Source organism: Myodes glareolus, chromosome 19 (genome assembly GCF_982192425.1).
Source record: "Myodes glareolus chromosome 19, mMyoGla1.1, whole genome shotgun sequence".
Lineage (NCBI taxonomy): Eukaryota > Metazoa > Chordata > Mammalia > Rodentia > Cricetidae > Myodes > Myodes glareolus.
The window spans coordinates 42,458,918-42,484,718 of record NC_142044.1 but is presented as its reverse complement, the minus strand read 5'-3'; the positions used below and the strand labels follow the sequence as shown (position 1 = coordinate 42,484,718).

The following is a 25,801-nucleotide window of genomic DNA, read 5'->3' as shown; positions in this document are numbered from 1 at the left end:
GACCCTCCAGGCCCAGCCAAAAGTGGGCGAAAAGATGAGTTCAAGATCCCCAGGGCCCTCAACAAGGAAGCCAAAACCGGAGGGGAGCCGAGCAGAACCGAAAAGGGCCGACCAGAGCCGAGTCCAGCCGAGCAAGGCAGAGTAGAACCGAACAAAGACGATTTTTCCCGAGCCAAAATGAACAGATTCGGATCCATCCGGTTGGGATCCGACAATGGCCGAATAAAGCCGAATCTGAGCGAAGAGAGACGTGAGTGCGCTGAGGTTCACAGGCGCCCCCTGGCGGACACAGAAACATTGGGTTGACCAGAGCGGGACTTATTGGGAGTCCTGTGATAGTCCTATAAAATAGGATCGTGGGGTGCACTTCAGGAATGAGGAAACGGAGGCTATCCTCGGGTCCGAGACTGTCTCACAGGCCTCTGAGCTGGGAAGTGAAGGCTCTGGAGTTCCTTTGATGGTGTGTGGCCAAGAATACCCCTGCCACTTAAAACTCACGTGTAAATTTGGTTGTGTTTGCCAATTTATTGCAGTCAAAGGCCTACAGAGATCTCCCTTGTGGAAGGCTAGCAGAGTTCAGATACAACCATGGTCTCACAGATGGAGAAATCAAGCCGGCTTCTGAGGTGTTGACCAAGGGTGGTGGAGTGGCAGTTCCCATGAGCAAATATTGACACATTTCCTGGCCATTAAAGCAGAAAACCGGACTGAAAAGAGGATGTTCTGTCCCTGTTCTGCAAAGCTTTGAAGCACCCTGCCCCCACTCCAGGCCTCAGTTTCCCTACCTGCAGCAAGATAGTAGCAGAAGATATGACCAGGATCCCCGGTATCTGGATCCTAAGGAGAATGAGGCATTCCCTGGAGCCAGTGAGAAAGAAAAAGCTGTTTATACACATGAACAATTCACCCCAATTCACCCCTATGCTTCAGCACTCTGGAGTGCCTGCCCAAGGCTGCAGGGTTTGGGGTGCTGGGCCTGTGAAAGCAACTGAGGCCCTGTGTGGCCTGGGTACCTCCTCTGCTATATACACTTTCCAGGGTCATTGTGTGCCACCAGGCTGCTGGCACAGGTAGTCTCAGAGCACCCCAATCCCCAGCATCACTTTTCCCACCTAGCACGGGGGAGGCTGAGGCAGGAAGATGACCCCCTGTTCTCAGTCTTCTTTCTGATCGTGACATTGGGCAACAACTGTGACATCCCAGACCTCCAGAGAAGGTCTTGCACGCCTGTCCTGTGAGCACACTTCTGGATATGCTTGTGCAGGCCCTGTGGGCACCAGGCACTGGCCTAAGGCCTAAGCTCTGCAAATGATAACGCTTTAACAACCTAAACCACAAGTTACCCTGTGAGGAAGAAACTGAGGCAAGGAGAGGTGAGTTTGCTGGCTCAGGGTCAGACAGCTAGGGAATGGATGAGCAGGGACTTAAGCACAGGCAGCCCGAGTCCACACGCTGTCACCCTCTGCTGTCCCCTTCTTGGCTCCTAGACAAACCATCTGGCCTCTGAGTTGAGCCTTTAACAGTGCCCACATACCACACGCTGCATGAAGGATGAGCAGGTTGGTTTGACAGACCTTCTAGGGACCCAGGAGGGACGAGGTCACTAATACCACATGGCAAATGGGCAGTGGTCTTCATCAGTACCACGGCCGGGAGCTTCAGAAACAAAAGCTTATTGTGTTGGTGGGGATAATGGTGCATGCCTGTCATCCCCGCACTTGGGAGACTGAGGTAGGATTGCCATGAGGTCCAGGCCAGACTGCAGTACAAAGTGAGACTTTACCCTGAAATAGAGAAAAAAAGGGCTGAAGAGAGGACATAGCTGGTAAAGAGCCAGCTTTGCAAGTGTGAGGACCTGAGTTCGGATCCCTTGGGACCTGCATTAAAAAGTAGCTCATGGTCACATGTACCTTTAGCTCTAGCAAGGGCTCCAGTAAGAGACCTTGCCTCAAAAGACAAACAGGAGCCAGGTGGTGGTGGGGCTCACCTTTAAACCCAGCACTTGAGAGGCAGATCTCTGTGAGTTCAAGGTCAGCCTGGTCTACCAAATGAGTTCCAGGACAGCCAGTACTGTTACACAGAGAAACCCTGCCTCAAAAGAAACAAACAACCTAAAAAGCAGGGAGAAATTGGGGAAGACATCTAACATGGCCTTTGGCACATATGATGCACACATATGCACGCACACACACACACACACACACACACACAAAAGCATGCACACAACATGGCCTTTGGCCTATACGTATGATACACATATACACACATGCACGCACACACACACAGAGAGAGAGAAGCATGCACACAAGTTTATTGTGACCCAGTTCTGGAGTCCAGAAGTTCAGGACCAAGACATCAGTCTGGTAGCTCTGCTGGGGACTTTGGGTCTGTTCCAAGCCTCCTCCTGGTTTTGGGGAGTTTGATGGCACTCTCAGTATCCCTTGCCTTAGAGAAGTATCCTCCTACTCTTTGAGTGTGGGGGGCTGAGTTAAGGCAGGGTCTCACTCTGTAATAAAAACTGATCTTGAACTCAAGGTAATTCTCAGCCTCCCAAATGCTGGGATCACAGGTGTGTGTCGCCCCACCTTTCACCCTGATGACACCTCGGTGCTATCCTTGTGTGTGTCTGTGTCCAAAGCTCTTTCCTTGGGGACACACATTGTATTGAGTCCACCCTAGCTGAGCATGACTTCCCTCCCCACTTACATCTGCAATGACCTTGCTCCCAGAAGAAAGGAAACAGAGGCTAAGATTTCAATATAGGGGCCGCAAGGGACACAATCCAGCCTCCAACTCCAACAGAAGTCAACTCTTCTGGACACCATGACTTTACCCTCAGCATGGGACGTCACCTCTACCCTTCCCTCCCATGACCTTGCTGGCTCAACACACACCAGCCCCTCTGTCTGGCACACTCAGACCACCACGCCCAAATGGTCGCATTCACAAGTGGCCACCTGGGGAAGTCCAGATGCAGGAGCCATGCCCATAGACCCCAGCTACCTTCCCTCCATAACAGTCCAGTGACTGGCTGACCCTCCGAAAATTCTCTGTTAAGTGAACTATGTCCGGAGAAGTGAAAAAAAATGAAAAATGCTACACAGTAGGTTCACAGTGAAGCCTAAGGCCCAGGACACCTAATGTTGGATCTCATTTTCTGTGTGTGTGTGTGTGTGTGTGTGTGTGTGTGTGTGTGCGCGCGCTCGCGCGCATGTGTACTATGGCACACATGTGGAGGTCTTAGGACAACTTAGAGTCAGTTCCATCCACATGCCTTTGGAGGCCAGAAGCGGGTATCAGATCCCCGGGACTGGTTACAGGTGGCTGTGAGCTGCCCTGGCTTCCAGTCCTCTGGGAAAGAAGCATGTACTCTCCTTAAACTCTGAGTCTTCTCTCCAGTCGCTCTCATGCCTTTTAGGTCATGCATCTTCCCCCCCACACACACACACAACTTTATGTGGACTCCCCGAGGGCCTGAGGGTTACCAGTAGCAGGAAGAACCCTGAGACTTTGTCAGGACCACATATTGCTCACCTCGAAGAGCCCCCTTACAACACAGCCCCGGTCCCTCTACTCAAGATTTTTCTTCTGAGGTTCTATGGAGCCCAGTTGTCACCTCTCTTTGGGACAGTGGCCCACATCATCTTTGGATAAAGGGGTTTTTCCATCAATCCATAGCCTTGTCCTCTCCAGCCTCAGGCTCTGCAGACTCCACGCTCTTCTCCCAACACGCTGTCGCTGATGCAAGTCCCAATCCAGAAGCTGGTGGCCATGGGCTGTTGCCTGGCAACGATCTCGGAGCGACAAGATCAAGGTAAGTCAGCAACTTCCATGGCTGAAGAGGAGGACGGAGGCAGGCTTGACGGTCACTGCCTTTCTTTCTCTGCCCAGGACTAAGTGGCAGGTTCTAGTCCCCAACCCAAAACAGGCTCCTTCAGTTTCCCTTGCCTGCCCCTGGCGCATTTGTTCCCAAACACAGCTCTAAAGCAGACTCCTCAGGTGTGACTGTGGCCACAATGACCCCGCTCATGTGTTCATTCCAGAGACTCATGGGAAGAACCATGGCTGCCCTGACAGGCCCTGGAGACACAGCTGCAGCACCCCAGCACTGCAAGGTCAAGGTTTTCAGATGCATGTGGACCCATGTGCATGCACTTCAGCATGCCCAGGCAGTGGCTCCCAATGTGGGTACGTTCAGAATCGTGGGTGTAGAAGAGAAACCCTGGGCCATGTGGACACTTCCAGGTAACTCCCAGGCACTGACTGGTGTTTGTACCTGCACACAACTGCTTGATAGAACACTTAGGACACATGCCCTACTACACACCATGCACTGAAGAAAGCTACACACACACACACACACACACACACACACACACACACACACCACACACACACACACACACACACACACACACACACACACACACACCACACACACACACACACACACACACACACACACACATACTCACACTACTGCTGCTATCTGGTCTTTCCTTCCATGTGCCCGCCCCTCCGACTACCCCACTGGCCAGATTATATTGTCCATCACACTGCCTCACTTCTGTCTGGCTGGAAAGATAGACATTGACCAATTATCACCCCCATGGCCTTGTTGATTGGCCCAGGAGGCCATCATGTGACCTAGTTGTAGCCAATCACCTTTCTGCTTTGAGAGTTTGCTGCTTGGATAAGAAGAGGTGTCTATTGTTTCAGGGGCGGATCTTCAAGGGTATAGGCTCAAACTTTTAAGGCCCTCCTATGACCCCTGAGGGACTACGAAACCATATGAAAAGAGCCACACAACGGCACACTCACCCATCAGGACATAGTGGAAATAACTCAATCATTATCTTTATTGACAGGAGCTAGGGTCAGAAGCAGCAGAGGATTTCCGAGTTGGCCATCCAGCTCCCTTTGCAAGATGCAGCTCCCCTACTTCTTCCTGGAAGGTTGGACTGCTTGCTTCCCACCCTAGCTCCTCCTCAGAGGAACCCCAGACTGGGCCTTAGGTTCCTTACTGGCCCAGGTTTGCAAACTTCCTCCTCCTGGGGTAGCCTGCATTCTCTCTGACCCTTGACCTTTGACCTTCTACAACTCAGTTCTCATGAATAGCTTCACCCTGGTCGCTGACACAGAGACCACTCACAGAAGGGGCAGGATGTGGGCTGAGCCTCAGCTGAGGGTACCTGTACTTTGTATCCCGTAGTCAGGCCCATAGCGGTGAGCAATGGCTTACCCAGCGTGGCTCAGTTTCCTCCTGGATTCCAGCAGACTGGTGGGCTGGGGAACCACATTCACACCGTGGTGAGGACTGTGAGGCCCAGAGAAGGAAGGCCAGGCCACGCGACTTAAGGTGAATAGAAGATCGAGGTTTCTCAGCTTCTGGATTTGTGAGCTCCCTGAGGACCCTACCTTTACAGAGTAGGGCGGGGGGTTAGGCAGAAACTCCAATCTCTCCAGGGCCAGCTTTGTTGGGACCAAAAGGATCATTTCTCTGAGGGTGAGGGTGGGGTCCTGGGTCAGCCTGGGACAGTGGTTACTCCCAGTGACAGCCCTTTAGCCTCTTGTCATCATCGGGAACCCTGGGAGCACAGAGGATAGGGAGGTCTGACCCCGCCAGGGGCTTACCACCCCTCCATGGTGTCCTGAGGAGCCTCGCCCACTCCCAAGATCAACACCGTGGCCTGTGCCCCTCTCACCAGCACCACAGACCCTCCAGGGGCCCCTTGCTGCAGGCTTCCTAACACCAGGGCTGCAAGGGACGAAGCCTGCTCAAGATCACAGCCCAGTTCTGGTCCCTCCTCTCTCCTCTCCTCTCTCCCTCCCCTTCCTACTGTCTCAGCTTCCTTCATCTTGACCACCCTCTTCCTATGTCTCTTCCCCTCAGGCTGCCACATAGTCTCTGCCCTGGGGACCAGGTACCTGACCTAAATAGGGTGAGTCAGACTGTGGGTGGCCTGAGCCTATGCCGAGTGTGGTCCCTCCCCCAGAAAAGGAATACAAAATTAGAAGCATCAGTCAGATGCAGGCCCTAGAGGGAACCAAGCAGTGAGAAACCCTGAAGCTTGGATTCATCTGTCTTCTTCTTCTACTACTTTTTTTTTTTTTTTTTTTTTGGTTTTTCAAGATAGGGTTTCTCTGTAGCTTTGGAACCTGTCCTGGAACTAGCTCTTGTAGACCAGGCTGGCCTCAGACTCACAGAGATCCACCTGCCTCTGCCTCCCGAGTGCTGGGATTAAAGGTGTGTGCCACCACCGCCTGGCTCATCTGTCTTCTAAAAACCTTTCCTCTCACACCCAGGAGCACAGGAGGCCCAGCACTGAGACACTGGGGTGAGGACCTGGAGGACATTGGGCTGTCCAGCAGGCGAGGTAGAAGCCTAGGCAGGAAGAGAGTGGCCAAGGCCACACAGCAGCATGGGAAGGGCTGACCTGGGTCCTAAGCACATCTGTCCTACCATCTTACACTCCTTTGGGTTTCAGTCAAACCCCAGCTTATCCGCATCCCAGATTCCTCAAGCCCTGCTCTATCTCCCTAAGGGTCAAGATACAGACTGACCCCCTCCCACAAAAGATACCTTGTTTCTTGGTCAACCTGCTCACATCATTTTAACTTGGGCTTGGGAGAGTCACCCTAGTAACGACACCCTCCAGACCCCTCTTATGACAGGGTCCATCCAGGCCTCATCATGCCCATCCCTGAGTCAAAATTAGGAAGCAAGGCCCAGAGAGGGCAAATGACCTGCTAAAGGACACACAGCAAGTCCTAGAACAGTGGGGCAGAACCCAGGCCTCTGAACATTCCATCACTGGACCCGGCGTCCTCAGCAGTCCAAAGACAGCCGGAAGACCCGCGCAAATGAAGTCACCTCAGCTTGCTCAGACCACTGCAAGAGGCTGGTACTCATGTCCTTGGGCCAGGCACAGCCTCTGTCCTTCTTGGGCCCTGCTGGTCCTTTGAAGTCCTTATAGGTGGCTCAGGGTGCTAGACTTGTCCCCAACTGTGGCCTCCCGGGGTAGAAACTGCTGCTCCTTGGCAGCCCCTGTGCTGGGCTCCTGCCCACTGGTGCCAGGCTGTGCAGTCTGACTCCTTTTTCCATTCGTCTCCTTCCTCCTCGCAGCCCTCCGCTCCTCCTCTTCTCTTCTCTCTTCCTCCTCTTCATCCTCCTCCTCCTCAGTCTTCTCTGGAGGGCCAGACCCTGGCTCCTGACTCCGTATGCGTCGGGACGGTCTCAGCAGGACCCTGCGGAAGCCCTGCTTGAAGCGGTAGGAGAGGAAGCCATAGAGGATGGGGTTGGCACAGCTGTTGGCGTAGGGCAGTGCCACCACCAGAAAGTAGAGCCCAAAGAAGGCGGGCTCCTCGGGCAGCGGGCACACCACATTAATGATGTTGAGCAGGTAGAAGGGCATCCAACAGAGGACAAAGAGCGCCACCACGGCCACCACCATGCGTGTGACCCTGCGCTCAGAACGCCGCCGCCGCTGGCACGAAGGTGCCTGTACCCACTGGCAGGATGGTGCCCGCACACGCCGTGTGGTCGACCGCACCTTCACCACAATGAGCAGGTAGCATAAGCAGATGACCAGCAGGGGCCCGAAGAAGCCCAGGGCGGCTGTGTAGATGATGAACGCCGCTCGCCAAGCAGCTGCTGGCTCTGGCCACTGCATGTGGCACGTGCTCATGCCCCGGGGCACTCCTGAGAAGACGACCACAGGCAACACCACCACGGCTGAGGCCACCCAGACAGCCGCACTGACTGTGCGAGCCACAGGTGCTGTGCGCCAGCGGGCTGAGCGTGTGGGATGCACCACGGCCAGGTAGCGGTCCACGCTCATGACGGTGAGGCAGAAGATGCTGGTGAACTGGTTGATGCCGTCCACGGCCATGACCAGACGGCACATGAGAGAGCCAAAGGGCCAATAGGACAGGGCGTTCTGAGCAGCCAGGAAGGGTAGCCCTAACATGAAGAGCTCATCAGCCAGCGCCAGGTTGAGGATATAGACGCTGGTCACTGACGGACTGGCTGTGTGTCGCAGTACTACGTAGATCACCAGGGAGTTTCCCAGCAGGCCCACCACGCACACCACTAGGTACACCAGAGAGATCAAGATGCCACTGACAGCCAGACCTGCCAGGCTAGCGCCAGCAGATGCATTACCCAGAGTAGTGGCCAGTGGCCAGGCAGAGGATGTGTTCCCAGGGTCCAAGGTTATGGGCACCGATGAAGGATAGGCTGCGGTGGCCATGGCCGCGGAGAGGCTGGTCAGCAATCAACTAGTCCTGGCCTACAGGAGGAAGAACACAACGTAATTGTGCTGAGAACACTTCCTTTGTGCCACTCCACCACCGCTACCTAGAACATGGAGACCTACTATGTGCCCGCTCAGCACTTGATGAGCATCTTGTACACTGCAAAGCCCAGTAACGTGAGGGATGCTGTTCCAATTTCTCAGATGAGACAAGTTCTCCAAACTCTAGATGAAAGTTGGCATAGGATTGTCTTTTCTAGCAGAGCCCAGAACTTTCCTCAGTTCCTAATTCCAGACAGGATTGCAATGAGCAGATGGTGTCTCCTCTCCTGGGAGTCAGAGCCCTCAGCACCTCCATAACTCTGGCCATCACATGGGGTCCCTACCTAAAGTCCTACCTGGGGGGATGACTGTGAACGTGAGAGTGGGTGCCTGTACCCCTTTTCCTCCCAGACAAACTGGTGATGTGAAGTCTGCAAGGCATCTGGACACTACATCCCCCAGCTGCAGGGTTGTGGGTACTGGGCTGGGCAGGAGGAGGCATCAACTGGCACTTGGTGAGGTCCTTCTATACTGTCTCTGTGCCTGGACCTTGGGGATTCTGCTGGGCTCCCCTGCTGGACTCAAATCTCCTACATCACTGGGATTCATCCGACCCTGGACCATTTCCACTGTCCCCCACCTCTCACTCCATCAACTCCTGCATCACTGGGATTCATCCAACCCTGGACCATTTCCACTGTCCCCCCCACCTCTCACTCCATCATCTCCTGCATCACTGGGATTCATCCGACCCTGGACCATTTCCACTGTCACCCACCTCTCATTCCATCATCTCCTGCACCAGTGAATGAGGCATCGAATGAGTCAGAGGAGCTAGAGTGGGCAGTCTTGTGAAGGAGTGGGCTGCAGCGTGGGGACTGGGCCTGGCTGCTGCTTCCAGAACTCTTGGTAAAAGGTAGAGCAGTCCCTCCGTTGGCCTGACCGCCCATCTCTCTCCAGCCGTTGAACCTTTCTGCCTGCCCCTAGCAACTCCCTTGGAGCTTGGATCCTGAGTGCTTCTTCCTCCATGCTGCAGAGTGACATTAAGTGGAAGTCTCTAAACTAAGAAGCTTCCCTTCTCCATGCTGTGTTGACCCACTCTGGGTCCAGACCCTCCACTGGAAGCTGAGAGTGTTTTGGGCATCCTGATGAGACTCCAAAAGAAGGAGGTTCCTGTGAAGGGGAAGCACCTAGCTCCCAGCATGCTCCTGAGTAGGGAGCATATGCAACAGCTCTAAGTGCCAGGCTGTTGATGCCAAGGATGGTAAAAGACCCCTGGCAGAGTGCCAAGGCTCTTCCCTGCTACACTCCAGATTGGCTTCCAGCAGGCTCAGGGAGCCCCCACGTGGTTCTCAACCTGCTGTACCCTCACTTTTCTTGAGCTGGGTCTGGTGAATCTGGGCACTAAGCTGTGGGATCCTGTAGTGTCTTCACAGAGCTGGCTCTTCCTTGCTGAACTCTGACCCTAGATGGATTCAGGAAAAGTTGGAGTCTCAGAAGTGGCACAACCCCGGTGCCCGAACACAAAGCATACCTGCTGCCCTCACCAACTGGCCAGGAGCTAAGGAAAGTCCTAAGACTCTGGCCATAGCTAGAAAGGAGCATGTATAAGACCTATGACATGTATCCGATTATACAGGCTGGCAGACTGAGGCCAGGCCAGCAATAGTCTCCTACCTCAGTACCGTGCTGGCCTCACTATCCTGCCGGCCTAGGCAGAACTTGCCTGGCTGGTGTCTGTGCTCTTGAACTCGGGGCCATGAGCCCAAAGCCTCAGACCCATAGGAGCCTGGAGATGGGAATTTAAATTCTTGGAACACAGCCATGGATCTCAGAGTCAGGTTTTCAGGCCTCGTGACTTTTAATCAGAGAATGTCGCAACTCCAGACAGCTGGAGTCAAACCATCCTAGGCCGGGAACTGTGGGTTCTAGGACCTTACATTTCTGCTCCCAGGGTGGAGATGGGGCGCCCTACGTCACCCCGCCACCCTGCCCACTGGATTTGCGCAGTGCCTCTCTCTAGCTTTCCCACAGGGTGGCCAATCAAAGACACTCAGGACTGCAGGAGAAAAGAGAGTGCCAGGCACAGCGAAGAGCTGAGAGCCAAGCAAACCTCATTTCCAGGTTTCCGGCACAGATGCCCTCGGGGAAGCCCAGGGTGTGCTCCAAGGATGGCCCCTCCAGCCTCACACAGGAACATTTATGAACCTGCCGAAGCACATGCGCACATAACACGCAACACACACACACACACACACACACACACACAAGAACCTAGCTACCCAGCCAAACCCTCCCCAGACTTGGGGGTGGAGCATCCCTCCTGGTACCCTGGCCTCCCTCCAAGACACCCTCCTTACTGTCAAAGTTGACAGGCCAGGCAGGTGCCAGAACACAGAAATCACATCTTTTCACCCGGGAAGACAGACCTGCAATTTCGGTGCCGTCTTTTCTTCAAGGATCTGGGATCCTATGCCTGATCTAATTCTTCCTTGGAAGGGAGGGAGGTACTTTGCCTCTCTGTCTGGTTTATCTTTGGCACAAGCTTGCCTGAAAGCTGGGGGTGGAATCTCCTCAGGGGACTGTTCAGGAGAGGAGAGACCCACAGAGAGGGTGAGTATTGTTCCCAAGCCCCACAGCAACTGCGGCTGCCCCCTCAGGCATGTAAGACACTCCAGTTGCTCTTTGCCTCTCATCCAACTCCCACCCCCTGCAGAGTGCTTTCCCTGAGCACTTAGCCTAGCACCCAGAGCTCGGTTAGTACTAACAGGAACAAGCATGCTCGAAAGTAGAACTCAAAAGTGCAAGATGTCCCTGGGCTGAGACTTCAAACTCACATCATGAGACCCTAGCAGGGCCCAGAAAGGAGAGATGAAGGAGGAATCTGAGGCTCAGAGAGGTTAAGTGACTTCCGCAAGGTTACCAAACTGGTGAGTGAGAAATCGGATTCCAAGTCTGTCGTTCTCCTGTACCATGCTGGGTTTCCTTAAAGGCCTCCAGCTTAGAGTTTGTCAAAAGTCAATGCAGACTGAGGACCCCTGGCTCTGTCATCATCTGTCCTTTGCACCCCTGGACTTTCCTCCAAAGAAGTTGGGGTTTTGTTAGTCAGCAGTGACTGACTGACATACACCCTAGGCCCAGGGCCTGGCTCCTGGGAGCAGTCTCTAAGGCCCTGATCTGGGACCTGTCCTCTGTTGGGAAAACTGCTATGTGACCTTGGACAAGTCATTTCCTTCTCTTTCTAGTCTCCTCCTACCACAATGGAGTTGTGCTTACCCAATCCCAGGGTGCTGCAAGGGTGAAAGGGGCGTGTCAGATGCTCCGCTCTCAGCATGAAGGGGAGCTCACAAGTGCCACCGCGAAGACCCAGGAGACTGGACAGCAGTGTGCATCTGGTTTGGTCCAGTTCTGACATTCTGCTGTATGGAGGCTTCAAGGTTCTGGAATGACGGCACAAGATGCTAGGATTAATAACCCTTCCTACCTTACAGCCTACACAGAGTTCACCAAAAGCCTCCCTCAGTGCTTCCTAGAACTCTCCACTCTCTGCTAGCCCTAGTCTCAGCCCTAAATTCAACCTGGTCAGAGAAAGGGCTTAGGTATCCCACCCTCCAAGATCCCTGTGAGCTCAGCCTCCTTACCTGCCCACAGGGCAAGAGCTCCCTTTGTCGTCGCCAGGCTGGGTAACATTCTGCAGCCAGGCACCACTAGCAGACAAGCAGCTGGTGTCCCACACGGTGCCCACTCCTCCAGCGCTCGTGGACTCGGGCCCTTTCTAGGCCCTCAGCGGCCACGTCAGCCCACATTGCCTCTCCCATCTGGTCCCCAGCCCTGACTTCCCACCTTCACCTCGTTTGTCCGTCATCCCCCATCTCCAGGACTCGTGGAGGGTGCAGGACACAGAATGGGGTCTTCTGAGAGCACCCAGTCGGGGGTGGCAGGAGTCACTTCCCAAGGTGACAGGAATGTGGAGAGAGCAGGGGACATAAGAAGCCAATAGAAAATAAGGAAAGAGGGGGTGGGTCGGAGGTGGAGAGAGGGAGGAGAGGGAGAGGAGACAGTGTGTGGGTGGAAAGGCAGAATGAGGGGGAGTAAGGAGAGATGCTCGGCAAGGAGAAGGGACAGAGGAGAACAGAGGAGAGAAGAGAATGGACGGATGGAGGAGCAGGGAGAGATGCAGAAAACGGCAGGGACAGAGGGAGGCAGGAGGAAGGAGAAAGAGGGGGTGGTAGGGACAGTGACAGAGAAGGATTGTGCCACAGATGGTGACATGGAGAGCCAGCAGAGGGGGGAGCAGGAGGGTGCAGGAGGGGCCGGGAGGAGGGGCTGAGGGCCGGACAGTAGGTGCCAGACTGAGAGGGGCAGCAGGTTAAGGGCGGAGGCCGGCAGAGGGAGAGGCAGATCCCGTTACCGAGGAGATTTCAGCCACCCACGCTGGCCTTGGCTCCCGCAGGGACTTGGAAAAAAGAGGGGAGCAGCAGAGAGGGGGAGCTGCCTGCCAGAGGCAGGACAGCCCCAGATCCCCAGGATACACTCTGTGAGGGAGGGGGCTGTGCAGCAGGATGAAGAGGGAGAAGGCAGGATGGGCACTGAGATGCAGGCTCCAAGCTCACAGCTCTCCTGTTGGGAATCCCAAGGGCAGCGGGACAGGTCCAGGAGAAGGCAGCTAGGGGCTGCGAGCCTGGGGTCAGTTGGATCTGGACAGAGGAGCAGAGAGATGGAGTAGGAAGAAGGTGTTTTGGGCTTTGAGAACCAAGAGTCAAAAGTCAAAGATACACAGCGAGGAAACAAATCCCCGCTCTTTGAACTGATACAATTTGAAATATAACAAGTGCACTTGAAGACAATTGTTCATATCGACAATACACATATCAATTAATGAGCTCCCTGGGAGGGGGATATTTGACTCTGTCGGAGCATAAAGGTGGTGGTCCCCAGCTTCAGCTTGTTCATCTGCCTAAGCCATTTGTTCTCGATTGGTGAAGTGGACAGACCCAAGCAGTAAATGGTGGCAATCTGTGGTCACTGCTGCTCTAAAGTGGACACAGGTTCTGGGCAGCTCTGGATATGTCCTCAGAGTCCAGGGTGAGCCTCCCGAAGAAGCTGTCTTTCTCCGCTCACAGTTCCCCGTGGCTCTTCAGTGCAGTCACCCACAGCCTACTCCCCCTATTGCCTGCTAACTACAACTTCCTTTTGGCTCCCGGAGCTCTGAGCTTATCAACCTATTCATTCATTTATTCATTCATTCATCCTCAGACACTGTTGCCTCCAGTCTTGTTCCAGTCTCTAGGAACGGGAGGGAAGAGGTTAGCCCTAGGCAGACAGTCTACACCCCATCACTAAAGGCTAAATCCAACTTCCCAACCTTGGCTGGGACCAAAAGGAAATGGGGCAGAGACAGAGCTAGGAACCATGAGGGTGGGTGAGAAGCTGGCATCTCACCAAGCAAGGATCTAGGCAGGGCAGTCACAGCCAAACCTTGGGGAACTTATGGTCAGCTTGGGAGATGGTCCTCTCAAACTGGATGAGCCAGGAGCTTCTGAGAATGGAAGAGAGGGGCTGTGCCTTGATTGACATTTCCACACTTCTTTATCTGCTGCCCTAAGCCACATCCATGGCAAAGGTAGGAGCAGGAGGCCAGTCAGAAGCCTCCGGGTCTTCACACAGGCTGTACCTGCAGCTGAAATACTGATTTTACCCCATCCCCATGAGTGGGGAAAAAATGGTCTTTAGGTTGACAGTTCTCACCCAGGACAGGGAGTCTCATTCCCCAGACTTCCAGACTCTGTCCTCATAACCGTGATCTTCATGTTGTCTTACCTGAGGATGGGGCGTGAATGTTTTCTCTACTGGACTGTCAGTTTCCCCAAGGGACAGTTCTATCCAGGTCCCCAAGGTGGCCCTGGGCTGGCACCAGCCTGGCACACAATAGGTATTCATCCCATGACTAGTGAAAGAGGATGGAAGATGAACGCATGTATGGACACACGAATGAATGGATGCATGCATGCATGAATGTATGAATGGATAGATGATGGTGAATACATGAATGGATGATGGATGCATGAATGGATAGATGATGGGTGGATACATGAACGGATGATGGATGGTTGGATGGATGGATGGATGATGAATAGATGAATGAATGGATCCATGAATGGATAGATGACGGGTGGATACATGAATGAATGATGAATGGATGGATGGATGATGTATGGATTCTTGCATGGATGCATGAATGGATAAATGATGGGTGGATACATGAATGGATGACAGATGGATGGATGATGAATGGATGAATGGATGGATGCATGAATGGATAGATGATGGGTGGATACATGAATGGATGATGGATGGATGGATGGATGATGGATTGATGGATGAATGGATGATGATGATGAATGGATAATGGATGAACTCAAGTTCATGGGTGAATGAGGGGGAATGAATGGATAGTGAGTAGCAGAGGGACAAGGGACACTTGTTTTCTGAGAATACACTGGAAGAACGAGGGGGTAAAAGGCATCCTACACAGCAGAGTGGGGTCAACCCTTCTCTAGCAGACTTCTGCTGGCAAAAGTGACCTGGGGCTCCTGTTGATCCCAGAGAGGGGAAAACACAAGTCAATGCCTAGAGTTCTGGGAGCAGGGGACTGTGGGGACCCAGAGACATTCCAAAGGGATGGTCCTGCCTTGGATTGAGGTTCTGGAATCCTGCGACTCCAAGTCCCAAATCCCTGACCCCAGGCTGGACCTGATCCCCAGGGCTATCAGGGTATAGAAGCTACCTGGCTGACTTTCCCAAAGAAAGGACAGCACCAGGCACCCACATGTGATTTTGGCCTTGGCAAAAACCATGGTGGTGTCTCCACCCTCACACTAGGGGGCTCCCATGGCCAGTAATAGCGCCTCTTCCATCAGACAAGGGAGCCCAGATCCAGGCTCTTCTCCCTGGGAGCCAGAGAAAACCCTCCCCTCACCTTCCTGATGGTGCCTAGGCTGGAGCTGGCCAAGGGGCCAGGGAGATACCTAGCTACCAAAACAGGCCCGTCTTCTAAAACGTGAGATGTCTTCCTGGCCCTATTTTCACTTTTTCACTAATGTCCCCATCTAGGGTGTCTTTGGGTTTGTCACCTGCTGCTGGGTCCTTACTGGCTGTGTGACTGACCATCCCTGAGACTCCTCCCCAGCTCCTATGTCACAGGGTTATGCAGATAACAGGATGAGCCACAGCGCCCATCCCCCAAGACTGCAGCAATTCTGGGAACCTGTCACTTCTGACTTCTGAGCTCCTCCGTGGGAGGGACCTGAGGACTGTGACACTGGACAGAGGGGTTCCAGTCCCAGTTCTGTCCCCAGCCACAGGACTGCAAAATCCCTCTTGGAACTTTGGTGTTCTCCTCCAGTAGAAGCCACTGCACCACCCGGCTTCAGGGAATCTGACCGCGGTTGGCCAGAGTCTGTCTCTGTCTCTGTGTCTGTCTGTCTCTCTCTCTTGTTCTCTTTCGTTCTCTCTCTCTCTCTCTCTCTCTCTCTCTCTCTCTCTCTCTCACACACACACACACACACACACACACACAATCTGTCTCTCCTCTCTCACCTGGCTGACTCTCCAGCACCCCTCTTCACCATCCTTCCTGGGATTCTAAGAGTGCCACCCCCACCCCCATCCCCAAGGCTGCTATTTCACATTGACTCTTTTTTTTTTTTTTTTTTTTAACTAAAGGTACTTGAAAATCAAGAAGGACACCGTGACCTTCCCTTCTCCCTTTGAAAGCAGGGCCTGAAGGCCATGAGAGGCGCCTCCCAGCACCAGGAGGAGGGTAACTGACTTGTTACCAGGCAGAGCTGGGGAGGGGAGGGTCTACAAAGCTCACCTTCTATTTAACCCTCATCTTCCCACGCCACAGCTGCCACACTCTCTACCCAGACCACGAACGCATGAACTTGAACTTTGTTGCCTGTGGGAGAAGTGAGACGAGGGACACTCCTACACCGCGCACACATTAGTACAACTCACATGCCTTTCTCCCATTAATCTGTCCCATTTCATTCATGGTCAAAGACCCTTAGACAACAGAGTGACATCAGCCTGCTCAGGAAGAACAGTGAATCTATGAAAATGCTGAGTCACAGTCTGACTCCTCATGGTCACCTGTCACTCACTGAATAAGTCCCTGCCTCCGTGTTTAGTGCTAACCTGCCTCTACTGACCTGTTCCTCCATTTTACTTCTCCTCTTGTTGCTAGCATAACTGAACCTCATGAGGGCCCTGGGGCCTTTGCCCAGGCTGCTCCCCATTACTCCCCTGCTCTGAGGCATGCTTCCTCCCCTGGGCCTCCTTTTCATCTGTCATGCAACTGTTTTTCATTTCTAATTTGTTCTTGCGTTCTTCAAGCATTATCTGCAAGCATGTTTCTGAATCCTGTTGTGCTAAAAGGTTTTAAATGACAAGATGTAGCCGCCCTCCAGTGGCCCCCTTACCGCTCCCTAGTCTGTCTCAGAGGCGGAGCTGACATTTAGTATGTTTAAACACCCACACTTCCTAAGCATCATTGTATTCTTTCTCCAACACCCCCACCAACACACACGTTGAATTTTTGAGATAGGGTTTTAGTATGGAGCCCAGATTAACATTGCATCCTCCTGCCTCAACCTTCCAAGTTTGGAACTCCTAAGTATGGGTCATCCCACACAACAGAGTTTTTTGTTTGTTTGTTTGTTTGTTTTGTTTTGTTTGTCTTTTGAGACAGGGTTTCTCTATAGTTTTGGGGCCTGTCCTGGAATTAGCTTTTGTAGACCAGACTGGCCTTGAACTCACAGAGCTCTGCCTGTCTCTGACTCCTGAGTGCTGGGATTAAAGGCCTGTGCCACCACTGCCCTGCTCAGTTCTTTTTTTTTTTTTTAATGTACTTTATGTGTTTGAGTTTTTGCCTGAAAATATCTGTGTACTATGAGAGTACCTGATGCCAAATGGGGCCAGAAGAGAACACCAGATGGTTGCTAGCCACTGTGTGTGTGTGTGTGTGTGTGTGTGTGTGTGTGTATGTGTGTGTGTGTGTGTGTGTGTGTGTGTGTGTGTGTGTATGTAACTAAACCCCAGTCCTCTGGGAGAGCAACCATTGTTCTTTGCAGTTGAGCCACCTCTCCAGCTCCCTACACAACAGAGATCTTGATTTCTTCCTCTCGTTCTTGCTTCCCACCCTCTCAGCAATCTTCACTCTTTCACTTGCTTACAAAAAACAAAACAAAACAAAACAAAACAAAACAAAACAAAACCTTACTTTTCAGGGGCTTATTATTTGCACATGACCCTACAGTGCCCTGAAGGCCATGCAGCAGAAGCCCCAGAGTCCAGCTATAGTGAGAATTTTCTTAGAGATCACCAAGTTGCTTTTCTCAGTGCTGGCTGTCCCCTGGGCTGACCCCTGGGACTGTGTCTTCATCAGAGACTGGGCTGCTTCAGCTTTCCCCCAGGTTTGTCTGCCTTCTGGAGTCCAGGCTTCCCCTCTGATGATCTCTTACTTAGAAGTGTAGCCCCTGGAAAATGTGCCTGCCTGGAACACTTAATGCGTTGCATTCACAGACAGCCAGGATGGGTGTTGCATTTGAGGCCTGGCTCATGGACGCCACCTCTGGGTGGGCTCTGACTTCTGTGCTGCACCTGTTTCCACTCCACAGCACATGCGTTTCTATGTATGGCCTTTTCCCTTAGTTCCTCTTTGTCTCTGACTGTTAGGAGGCACCAGCTCCCTCCACCATGCCCTTTCCTCCATGTCTACGTGTCTAAAAGCAATGGAGTCGGCTGATTATGGGTTGAAACCTCTGGAACCATAAGTCCCAATCTAGCGTTCAGACCCTAGGCTATTTACTTCAGATGTTCCGTCGCTACCACAAAAGTCACACAGAAAGGCTGGTGCTGAGAAGTGAGGTGACTGCTTTGACAGTTCTTGGCCGTGTGGTCCTGAAGGCTTCAGAACTGGTTTGTGGGAGGAATTGGAAAAAAAAAAAAACTTGGAGATATGGGCTGATGGAGCCCTGGAATGCTGCAAGCAAGAGCTAAGTGGGCCATTCCTGTTGAACCTCAGAGAACCAGAATGCAATCAGGATATTCTGCAGAACTGTGAGTGAATGGACCCTTTCCTCCCCGAGTTGCTTTGGTCATGGTGTTTATCAGAGCAATAGGAACCCTAATTGGTACCAGGAGTGGAGTGTTGCCTTGACAGACATGACCATGTTGTTTGGGGTGGGACTGTGGGAGGACTTTGGAGCTTTGGGCTAGAAATCCATTGAGGGTTGAGAGCTCAGTGAGCCATTCTGTAGGGGCCCAAAGGTAAGCTTGTTGAGAGCGGCGCAGACGATGAAGGCCTGACTTGTGAAGTGCAGAGCAAAGCAGACTCTGCTGGGCCATTTGTGTGAAGGATCTGTGGCTCTGCCCTGTTGGGGCTAAAGAACCAGCTGTGATTAAAAAGAGATCAGAATTATTGAGGCGACATCCTCTTAGAAGTGTTTCCTGAGAGTCAGTGCACCGGATCTGTGTTCCAGAAGTGGCCAAGGTTGTACCCTGTGGTGGCAGCCGAACTTGGTAGTGTAAGAGTCACCCAGATGGTACGGGTTTTGAAGACATGAGGGGATCAAGAGGGGCATCTGAGGCTTGGCTCTCTGTGGCAGGCCTGGAATGCCTGAAAAGAGTCCAGGAAAGGCTACTGGTGAACGTGCAGCCTAGTTGCAGCAAGAAGCCCCACCCTTCTGGGAGAACAGGTACAGCAGGATGATCACCAAAAGCCGCAGCAGAACACGGTCAGATGGGGCCTTCAAGACAAGCTGTGGGGGCTGCAGAGGGCAGGTGAGTCAGAGACGTGACCCAAGGCCCGTGGAGGAGCCCAGAAGATTGTGAGTGAATCCCTGGTAATTGGACATTGAGTTATTTAAACTTCAGGAGTTTGGTTTCGCTTTGTTCAGATTGGGACTGCGTGCCGGTTCTTCCCTCTTGAAGTAAGAAAGTACTTCATTTATTTTTGATTTTATAAGAGCCCACAATTGAAAGATTTTGAATTTTAAAAGACTTTGGATTATAAAAGAGAATGTATATTTTAAAGAGACTGAATATTATTTTTTAACTTTTTAAAAGGTTTATTTATTATGTGTACAGTGTTCTACCTGCATGTATGCTTGCACACCAGAAGAGGGCACCAGATCTCAACACACTCATTACAGATGGTTGTCAGTCACTATGTGGGTTGCTGGAAATTGAACTCAGGACCTCTTTTTTTGTGTGTGGTATTTCGAGACAGGGTTTCTCTGTAACTTTGGAGACTGTCCTGGAACTCGCTCTGTAGACCAGGCTGGCCTCAATTGAGCTCACAGAGAGTCACCTAACTCTGCCTCCCAAGTGCTGGGATTAAAGGTGTGTGCCACCACCGCCCGGCCAGCCAGTACTCTTAGCCTCTGAGCCATCTCTCCAGCCCCAAGAGACTGAACTTTGAAGTATTTAAAATTTTAAAGACTATGGGACTTTTAAATATCGAAATGTACATATTGTAATCTTGATATTAATGTGTGATCTTGGGAAAGAACACTAAAAAGGGCTATGATCTAACAGTGATGTGTTTATGTGTCACAACAGGTCAGTAGCATTGTGTGGTTTTATATCAACTTGACACACACTAGAGTTATCTGGAAGGAGGGAACCTCAGTTAAGAAAAAAATGCCTCAATAAGAACCGGATGTAGGAAATCTTAGTGACTGCTGGGAGAGGGACCCAGTGCACCTGGGTGGTGCCTTTCCTGGGCTGCTGACCCTTGGTTCTGTAAGAAATCAGGGTGAGCAGGCCTTGAGGAGCAAGCCAGTAAGCCAAATTGCCCCATGGCCTCCGCGTCAATTTCTGCCTCCAGGTTCCTGCCCTGCTTGAGTTCCTGCCCTCACTGCTTTTGATGATGAACTATGAGAGTTTCATATGGAACTATGACTGAATAACCCTTTCCTCCCCAAGTTGCTTTTGGTCATGGTGTTTCATCACAGCAATAGAAGCCCTAACTAGGACAGATGTGGATAGAGCCAGTGCCCACGAAGGCTCAGATGGGAACAGGAACACTACTGTGAACTGGACCATGCATCATTATGTTTCCTTACGTCAAAGAACCTGTCCCTGCTTCTCCCAAGTCTGAGACTTTGTTAGACTAAGCTTAAAGGCGATGGACTAATTAGGATGGCAGAGGAAATTTTAAGGCATTTCACTCTTTAGATTAGCTAGCCGCTTCTAGCCATTCTGATGGTAAGAATTTAGAGACCAAGGTTTGGAAAAATTTGCAGGTTTCTCAAGATAGGAGTGGTTAAAGTTGGCTCTAAGTGAGGAACAGATTGCTAAAGAGGTTCACACCATTAAAAGGAACTGGGAGGTTCAAGCAGAGGATCTCTGGGAGTTCGAGGCCAACCTGGTCTACAAAGAGAGTTCCAGCCCAACCAGGGCCACACAGTGGGACCCTGCCTCAAACAAACACTAAAAATAACAACAAGAAGGAAGCCAATACCTTCTATCTGAGCAGAAGGGGAAAAAATGCCTTGAGACCATCACAAGAGTGGTCAGACCTCACCCACTGGCAGAGTCCAGGCTGTAAAAGAACTCATTTAAAAGATTTTCCCAGGATTCATTTCACCAAGCACATCTGCCCAGGCACTCAGAGGCTGCCACAGCCATGGTCCATAAGGGACCAGCTATTGCTTGAGATGATTGCAGACCTGTGCCATTCATATGACACTGGTTTCACAGGCATGCAGATTGGAAGAGTTGTACAATCATGGAGGCATCCAGCCAGATTTCAAAGGAAAGTCCAGGAAGCCAGGAGGAGAGTGCCGGGGTCAGTCCCTGGGAGGGCAATGTGTGAAACTGAGGAGAAAATGAAGGTGCAGTAGAGACCATGGGGAGCTGGAGATGCCAGATGCGTAGAACAGCTGCCAAGGAAACCCACAGCCATGAGCAGAGCCAAGTCAGCAGAGAGGCCGTGTGCAATATAGCCAGCAAAGCGAGAGTGCTCGGGTCCAAGCTCACATTATCTCACCGTGTGCCCTGGATGCAAAACATGGATCTGCAGGACTTGATGTTCGCCCTGTTAGGTGAGGTGTTGGGCCTCACACCTTCTTTCTAGTCTCCTGTTCACTCTGAAAGAGTGAGTGTCTTTACTGTGTGATTTATTTATTTATTTATTTGATTTTGTAAATCTTCCTTGACTTTCAGCCTCCGTTTGACCTTTTAATCAATGTTGAAACCATTGAGGTTTTTGGAGAAAGCCTCGGTGTGGTGCTGGGTATCCACAGGGCAGCTGCATTGTGTCCAATGATCGTCTTGCGACTGTCTTCATTTGGAGGTTAAGTGTGGCCTCGGGAAGTGTGTTAGGGTGTCAAACTGACACGCGGTGGGATTGAAGAGGTTAATCTTGATTGTCAATTTGATTGACTTGAGAGACACCTAGGACGTTAGTAGAGAACACCCTGGGTGTCTGTGGCCATTTCTGGAAATGATTAGATGATGGAGCCTCGGACTTAACCACGGATTTAATCCATTGAGAGTCTACTTCCAGATGGACTGTTGGGGAGCAGAATAGTGGAAGGTGGGGCCCAATCGAAGGAAGAAGGTCTCTGAGACCTTGTTTCAGAAGGGTCTATCTTGGTCCTGGCTCCTTACTGTTTACCTCTTTGCTTTGCTGGCTGCTGAGATGAGCAAGCTGCCCTCTACCATATCCCTCCTCCATGATGTACCATTCTTGCTGCGGGTCTAAAAGGGAGGAATCAATCCACCACCCGCAACGCCTCTGAAATCTCGGGTGGAAAGGAATCTTATCTCCTTTAAACTGTGTATCTCAGGCATTTTTTTTATTAAGTGGAATCAAATCCACACCTCCCAACCCCAGTGCTGACAACTCACCCTGGCTCCTTGCTGCAGGTACTCTTCCTTCTCTCCGGTCTCAGCCCCAGCAGACCCCCACCCACCCATAGAACTTGGGAAAGCCCTGCCCCCAGCACCTCTGAGCTCCAGTCTCCTGCCTCTGCCTGCCTCAGTCATTATTGCTGGTTGTTTATGAATAGAACTTTGCCCGGGTGCTTCCCCCAGGCTGGAAGTGACCAGGCTGTCTTGCTCTGTGTTACTACTAAGGCCCTAGTGAGTGCTGGGCACTTAGACACACTGCATGACATGATTTATGCAAATGAGAAAGTTGATAAAAGATTATACTTAAATGAGTAAGAGAGAGAACCAGTCATGCCCATAACCTACTGAAGCAGCCTTCCCACTACCCACGAAGGGGCAGCCATTTGTGTGAGCCATCTTGGGTGTAGCAAGCCAGCTGAGCACCCCCTGACTGTCCCATCTGCTAACATGTGAGAGAGAAGAGTGGATGAGTCCAGTCACCCCGAAGCCGTAAGGGAGAGTAGCACGTTTGCCTCTGTATGCACCTGCGTCCAGAGAGCCCTTGCTAACTGCTTCTTTGATCTCTGCCTCCCACCCTCACCTGATTCTAAATAGGTTTCATGGTGTGTCAGGAAAGGACTTAATGGGCCCTGCAGAGGGAGAGGCAGAGCTGGGAGATGTCCTGGAAAGACCCCGAGGAAGGCAAAAGGAGTCACTAGGCTAAGAGTAATACTGACTTCTATTCATTTCCTATGTCCTCCACCTGGCTATGCTGAGCCTGGATACACAGAGAGGGATGGAGGCCCAGCCCTTGGTCACCAGGAGCTGGGAGGTCAGAGAGAGAAAGACATGTGAATGCACCTGCCCTTGTGGTTTGATCCATACCTCAGAGTCTTCTGTGCATAAAACAAAGAGCTCTGGTCTGAGGTCAGTACGCACCAGCTCGGTGCATACACCCTCAAGTCCATATACCCTGGCCCTGTGGAAAGGCAGCAGTGAATCAGGGCAGAAGAAACAGAAACAAAAGCATCTGCTTTCAGAGAAACTGGGAGACACCTATCACTCCAAATCCTGGTGGGCGAGCTACAGAGCGGGAGGATGGTGAAGAGCAGAGCTGGGGCCTGCTGGGAGGGAGCAGGGATGGAGCGTATGAAATGATGCAAAACAATCTATCTCCTGGAACTCCAGGGAGAAGGCTACTTCAAACCCTGCAGGCTGAAACAAGTTCTACAGGTTCAAAACCTGTAATAGCGGTGACTGGGACGCTGTAAGACTGAAGTAGTGGGTGGGAAAGGCAGCTGCCCTGGTGGAGGGCTTTGTGAGGAAGGAAAGTCCGGAGGCTTCTGCAGAGCCTGCGGGCGAGACCAGAGGTCATGTGTTGTGGTGGTTCTGCTTTGCTGTCAGCCTGACTGGATGGGAATCAGTAAGAGCAGCTGTTCTCAACCTGTGGGTTGTGACAGGGTCAAACGACCCTTTCACAGGGTCACCTGAGACCATCAGAAAGCACAGATATTTACATTATGATTCATACCAGCACCAGAATTACAGTTAGGAAGCAGTAATGAAATAAATTTTATGGTTGGGGGTCACCACAGCATGAGGAGCTATATTAAAAGGTCACAGCGTTAGTGTCTTAGTTAGGGTTTCTATTGCTGTGAAGAGACACCATGACCATGGCAACTCTTATAAAGGAAGACATTTCATTGGGGCTGGCTTAGAGCTCAGAGGTTTAGTCATGGCAGGAAGCATGGCAGCATGTAGGCAGACAGGGTGCTGAGAAGGAGCTGAGAGTTCTACATCTTGATCCCTAGGCAGCAGAAGGAGACTGTGAGCCGCAGTAGCCATAGCTTGAGCATAAGAGACCTGCAAGCCCACCTCCCACGGTGATGGGCTTCCTCCAACAAGACCACACCTTTTCCAACAAGGCCACACCTCCTAATAGTGCCACTCCCTGTGGGCCTGAGGGAACCATTGTCTTCCAAATCTCTACAATCAGGAAGGTTAAGAACTACTGACCTATGGGGGTTGCGGTGCATCTCTGAGCACATGTATGAGGGTTTTCTGAAGGATTAACAGTCCGGGAAAACCCAGTCTGAATGGGGGAGGGTACCATCCCACGGGCTGGGATCTGAATGGGAGAGGAATAAGAAGAGAACTGGCCAAACACCAACATTCCCATATCTGCACGGTGGTCCACCATGTCGTAAATGGTTCTCCACACATTCCCATTGCTGCTGACTGAGCCTCTCCACTGTGCCTCCCCACCGTGCCAGACTAAACTGCCCTGAAACTGTGAGCCCAAAGAAATCTTTCTCCCAGTGGGTTATGTATCTCTGCTGTGCATTCCACGGCAAGGATAAAGGTATTTCACAAAGCTAAGGACTTCAGTCTTGGGAACAGGTAGATTGAGAGTGAGCTGAATTTGTTTGTACTGTGAAACCACCGTCCTAGCGGCTCTGAAGTGATGTCACATCCACAACTCGAAAACAAGAACACCGTGCATAAGGGATGAACAAGTGAAAGGTCACTTGGCAACCACCCCTGCTCCAGCTTTCAAAAACTCGACTGCATGGCCCAGCAGCATTGGGCTCTGCTGTCTAAAAAGAAACGCGTGGGGTGGACCTGGACACAGTGAAGCCCTCACCCGCAGGGGTTCAATTGTTATGTGGCATGACTGACCATGACAGGAGGCTTCTGGGAGCAAGACTGGTGAGGACATTTGCAGCGGAGGGGGTGGAGATTTTGGGTCGGTTTGGAGACGTCTGGCACATGGTGAAAGGAAAAACTGAGGGATCAGAACACATCAAGAATGACGTCAGAGTTCAGGATGAAGGACTGAGTCCAGACACTGAGTATCAATGCGGTTAGGGTATATGGGACTGAGCGCACAGGGGACACTCATACAGAGGGGCCACTTCCCCGCTCTCTGGTGACATGGGACCCTCCTAGCTGACCTAGGAGCTCCTGAGGACATGGTGCTGCCCACATGCCCTCAGGACTCCATGACAGCCCACTAGATAGTTCGGGTGCCAGTGAATGACGGGTCTTACACATTTCTTAAGCAGCAGGTATAGATGACACTTAGCGTGGCTCACTGTTTGTGACAAGGCCCAGCGCAGGAGGGGCAGTGCCATCAGGGGCTGGAATTAGGGGCCACTGGGGTGACAGTCATCCAGGCCTGACCAGTGAGAGCTGATGTAAGACGATGGGGCTAGAAGGTTTCTGCTTTGGAAGAAGGAGCAGAAAGCAGCCAGGTGTTGGGGTCGGGGGAGGGCTTCAGAAGAGGAGGTCGGTCCAGCAGGCTCTTGCCTTGGCACCCCGACCATGATGCCCTGGGTGAGAAGGCTGAGCCCTGGCCCCTCCCAGGCCACACACCACGTAAGTGGGTGTTCTGAGAGGTTGTTGGAGCAAGCCTTACCCAGCGCTTCTTCCTGTTTCAAAAGATGCTCTCTTCCGCTGCACACGGCACACCATTTTCTGTCCAAGAGGCCTCTGAGTTTCAGTCACTGAGCTCAGGGTCCATGGCCTCAGCCAACAGCCAAGGTCAGAAGAAAGTCCCATCAACTGTGGCAAAAACAAACGTGTGGTTCCTCCGTCCTCCA

At 52.0% G+C, this 25,801-nt stretch overlaps 1 protein-coding gene across 4 annotated transcripts; it reads right to left on the bottom strand.

Annotated features, from left to right (window-relative positions):
* Positions 1-4,832: 4,832 nt before the first annotated feature.
* Sstr3 (somatostatin receptor 3) lies at positions 4,833-12,788 on the bottom strand. Of its 4 annotated transcripts, XM_085678358.2 has the most exons (4): positions 11,939-12,788; positions 11,574-11,737; positions 9,076-9,762; positions 4,833-8,291 (listed from the first exon to the last, which is right to left on the bottom strand). In XM_085678358.2, exon 4 carries the CDS (start codon positions 8,250-8,252, stop codon positions 6,972-6,974), a length of 1,281 nt encoding a protein of 426 aa, XP_085534484.1. In that variant the 5' UTR covers positions 8,253-8,291; positions 9,076-9,762; positions 11,574-11,737; positions 11,939-12,788; the 3' UTR covers positions 4,833-6,971. The 4 variants fall into 4 exon arrangements, with proteins under 4 accessions (XP_085534484.1, XP_048310799.1, XP_048310800.1 ...); XM_048454842.3 differs by lacking the exon at positions 9,076-9,762 and having other exon boundaries at positions 11,939-12,787; XM_048454843.3 differs by lacking the exon at positions 9,076-9,762 and having other exon boundaries at positions 12,147-12,787.
* Between the last annotated feature and the right edge of the window lie 13,013 nt (positions 12,789-25,801).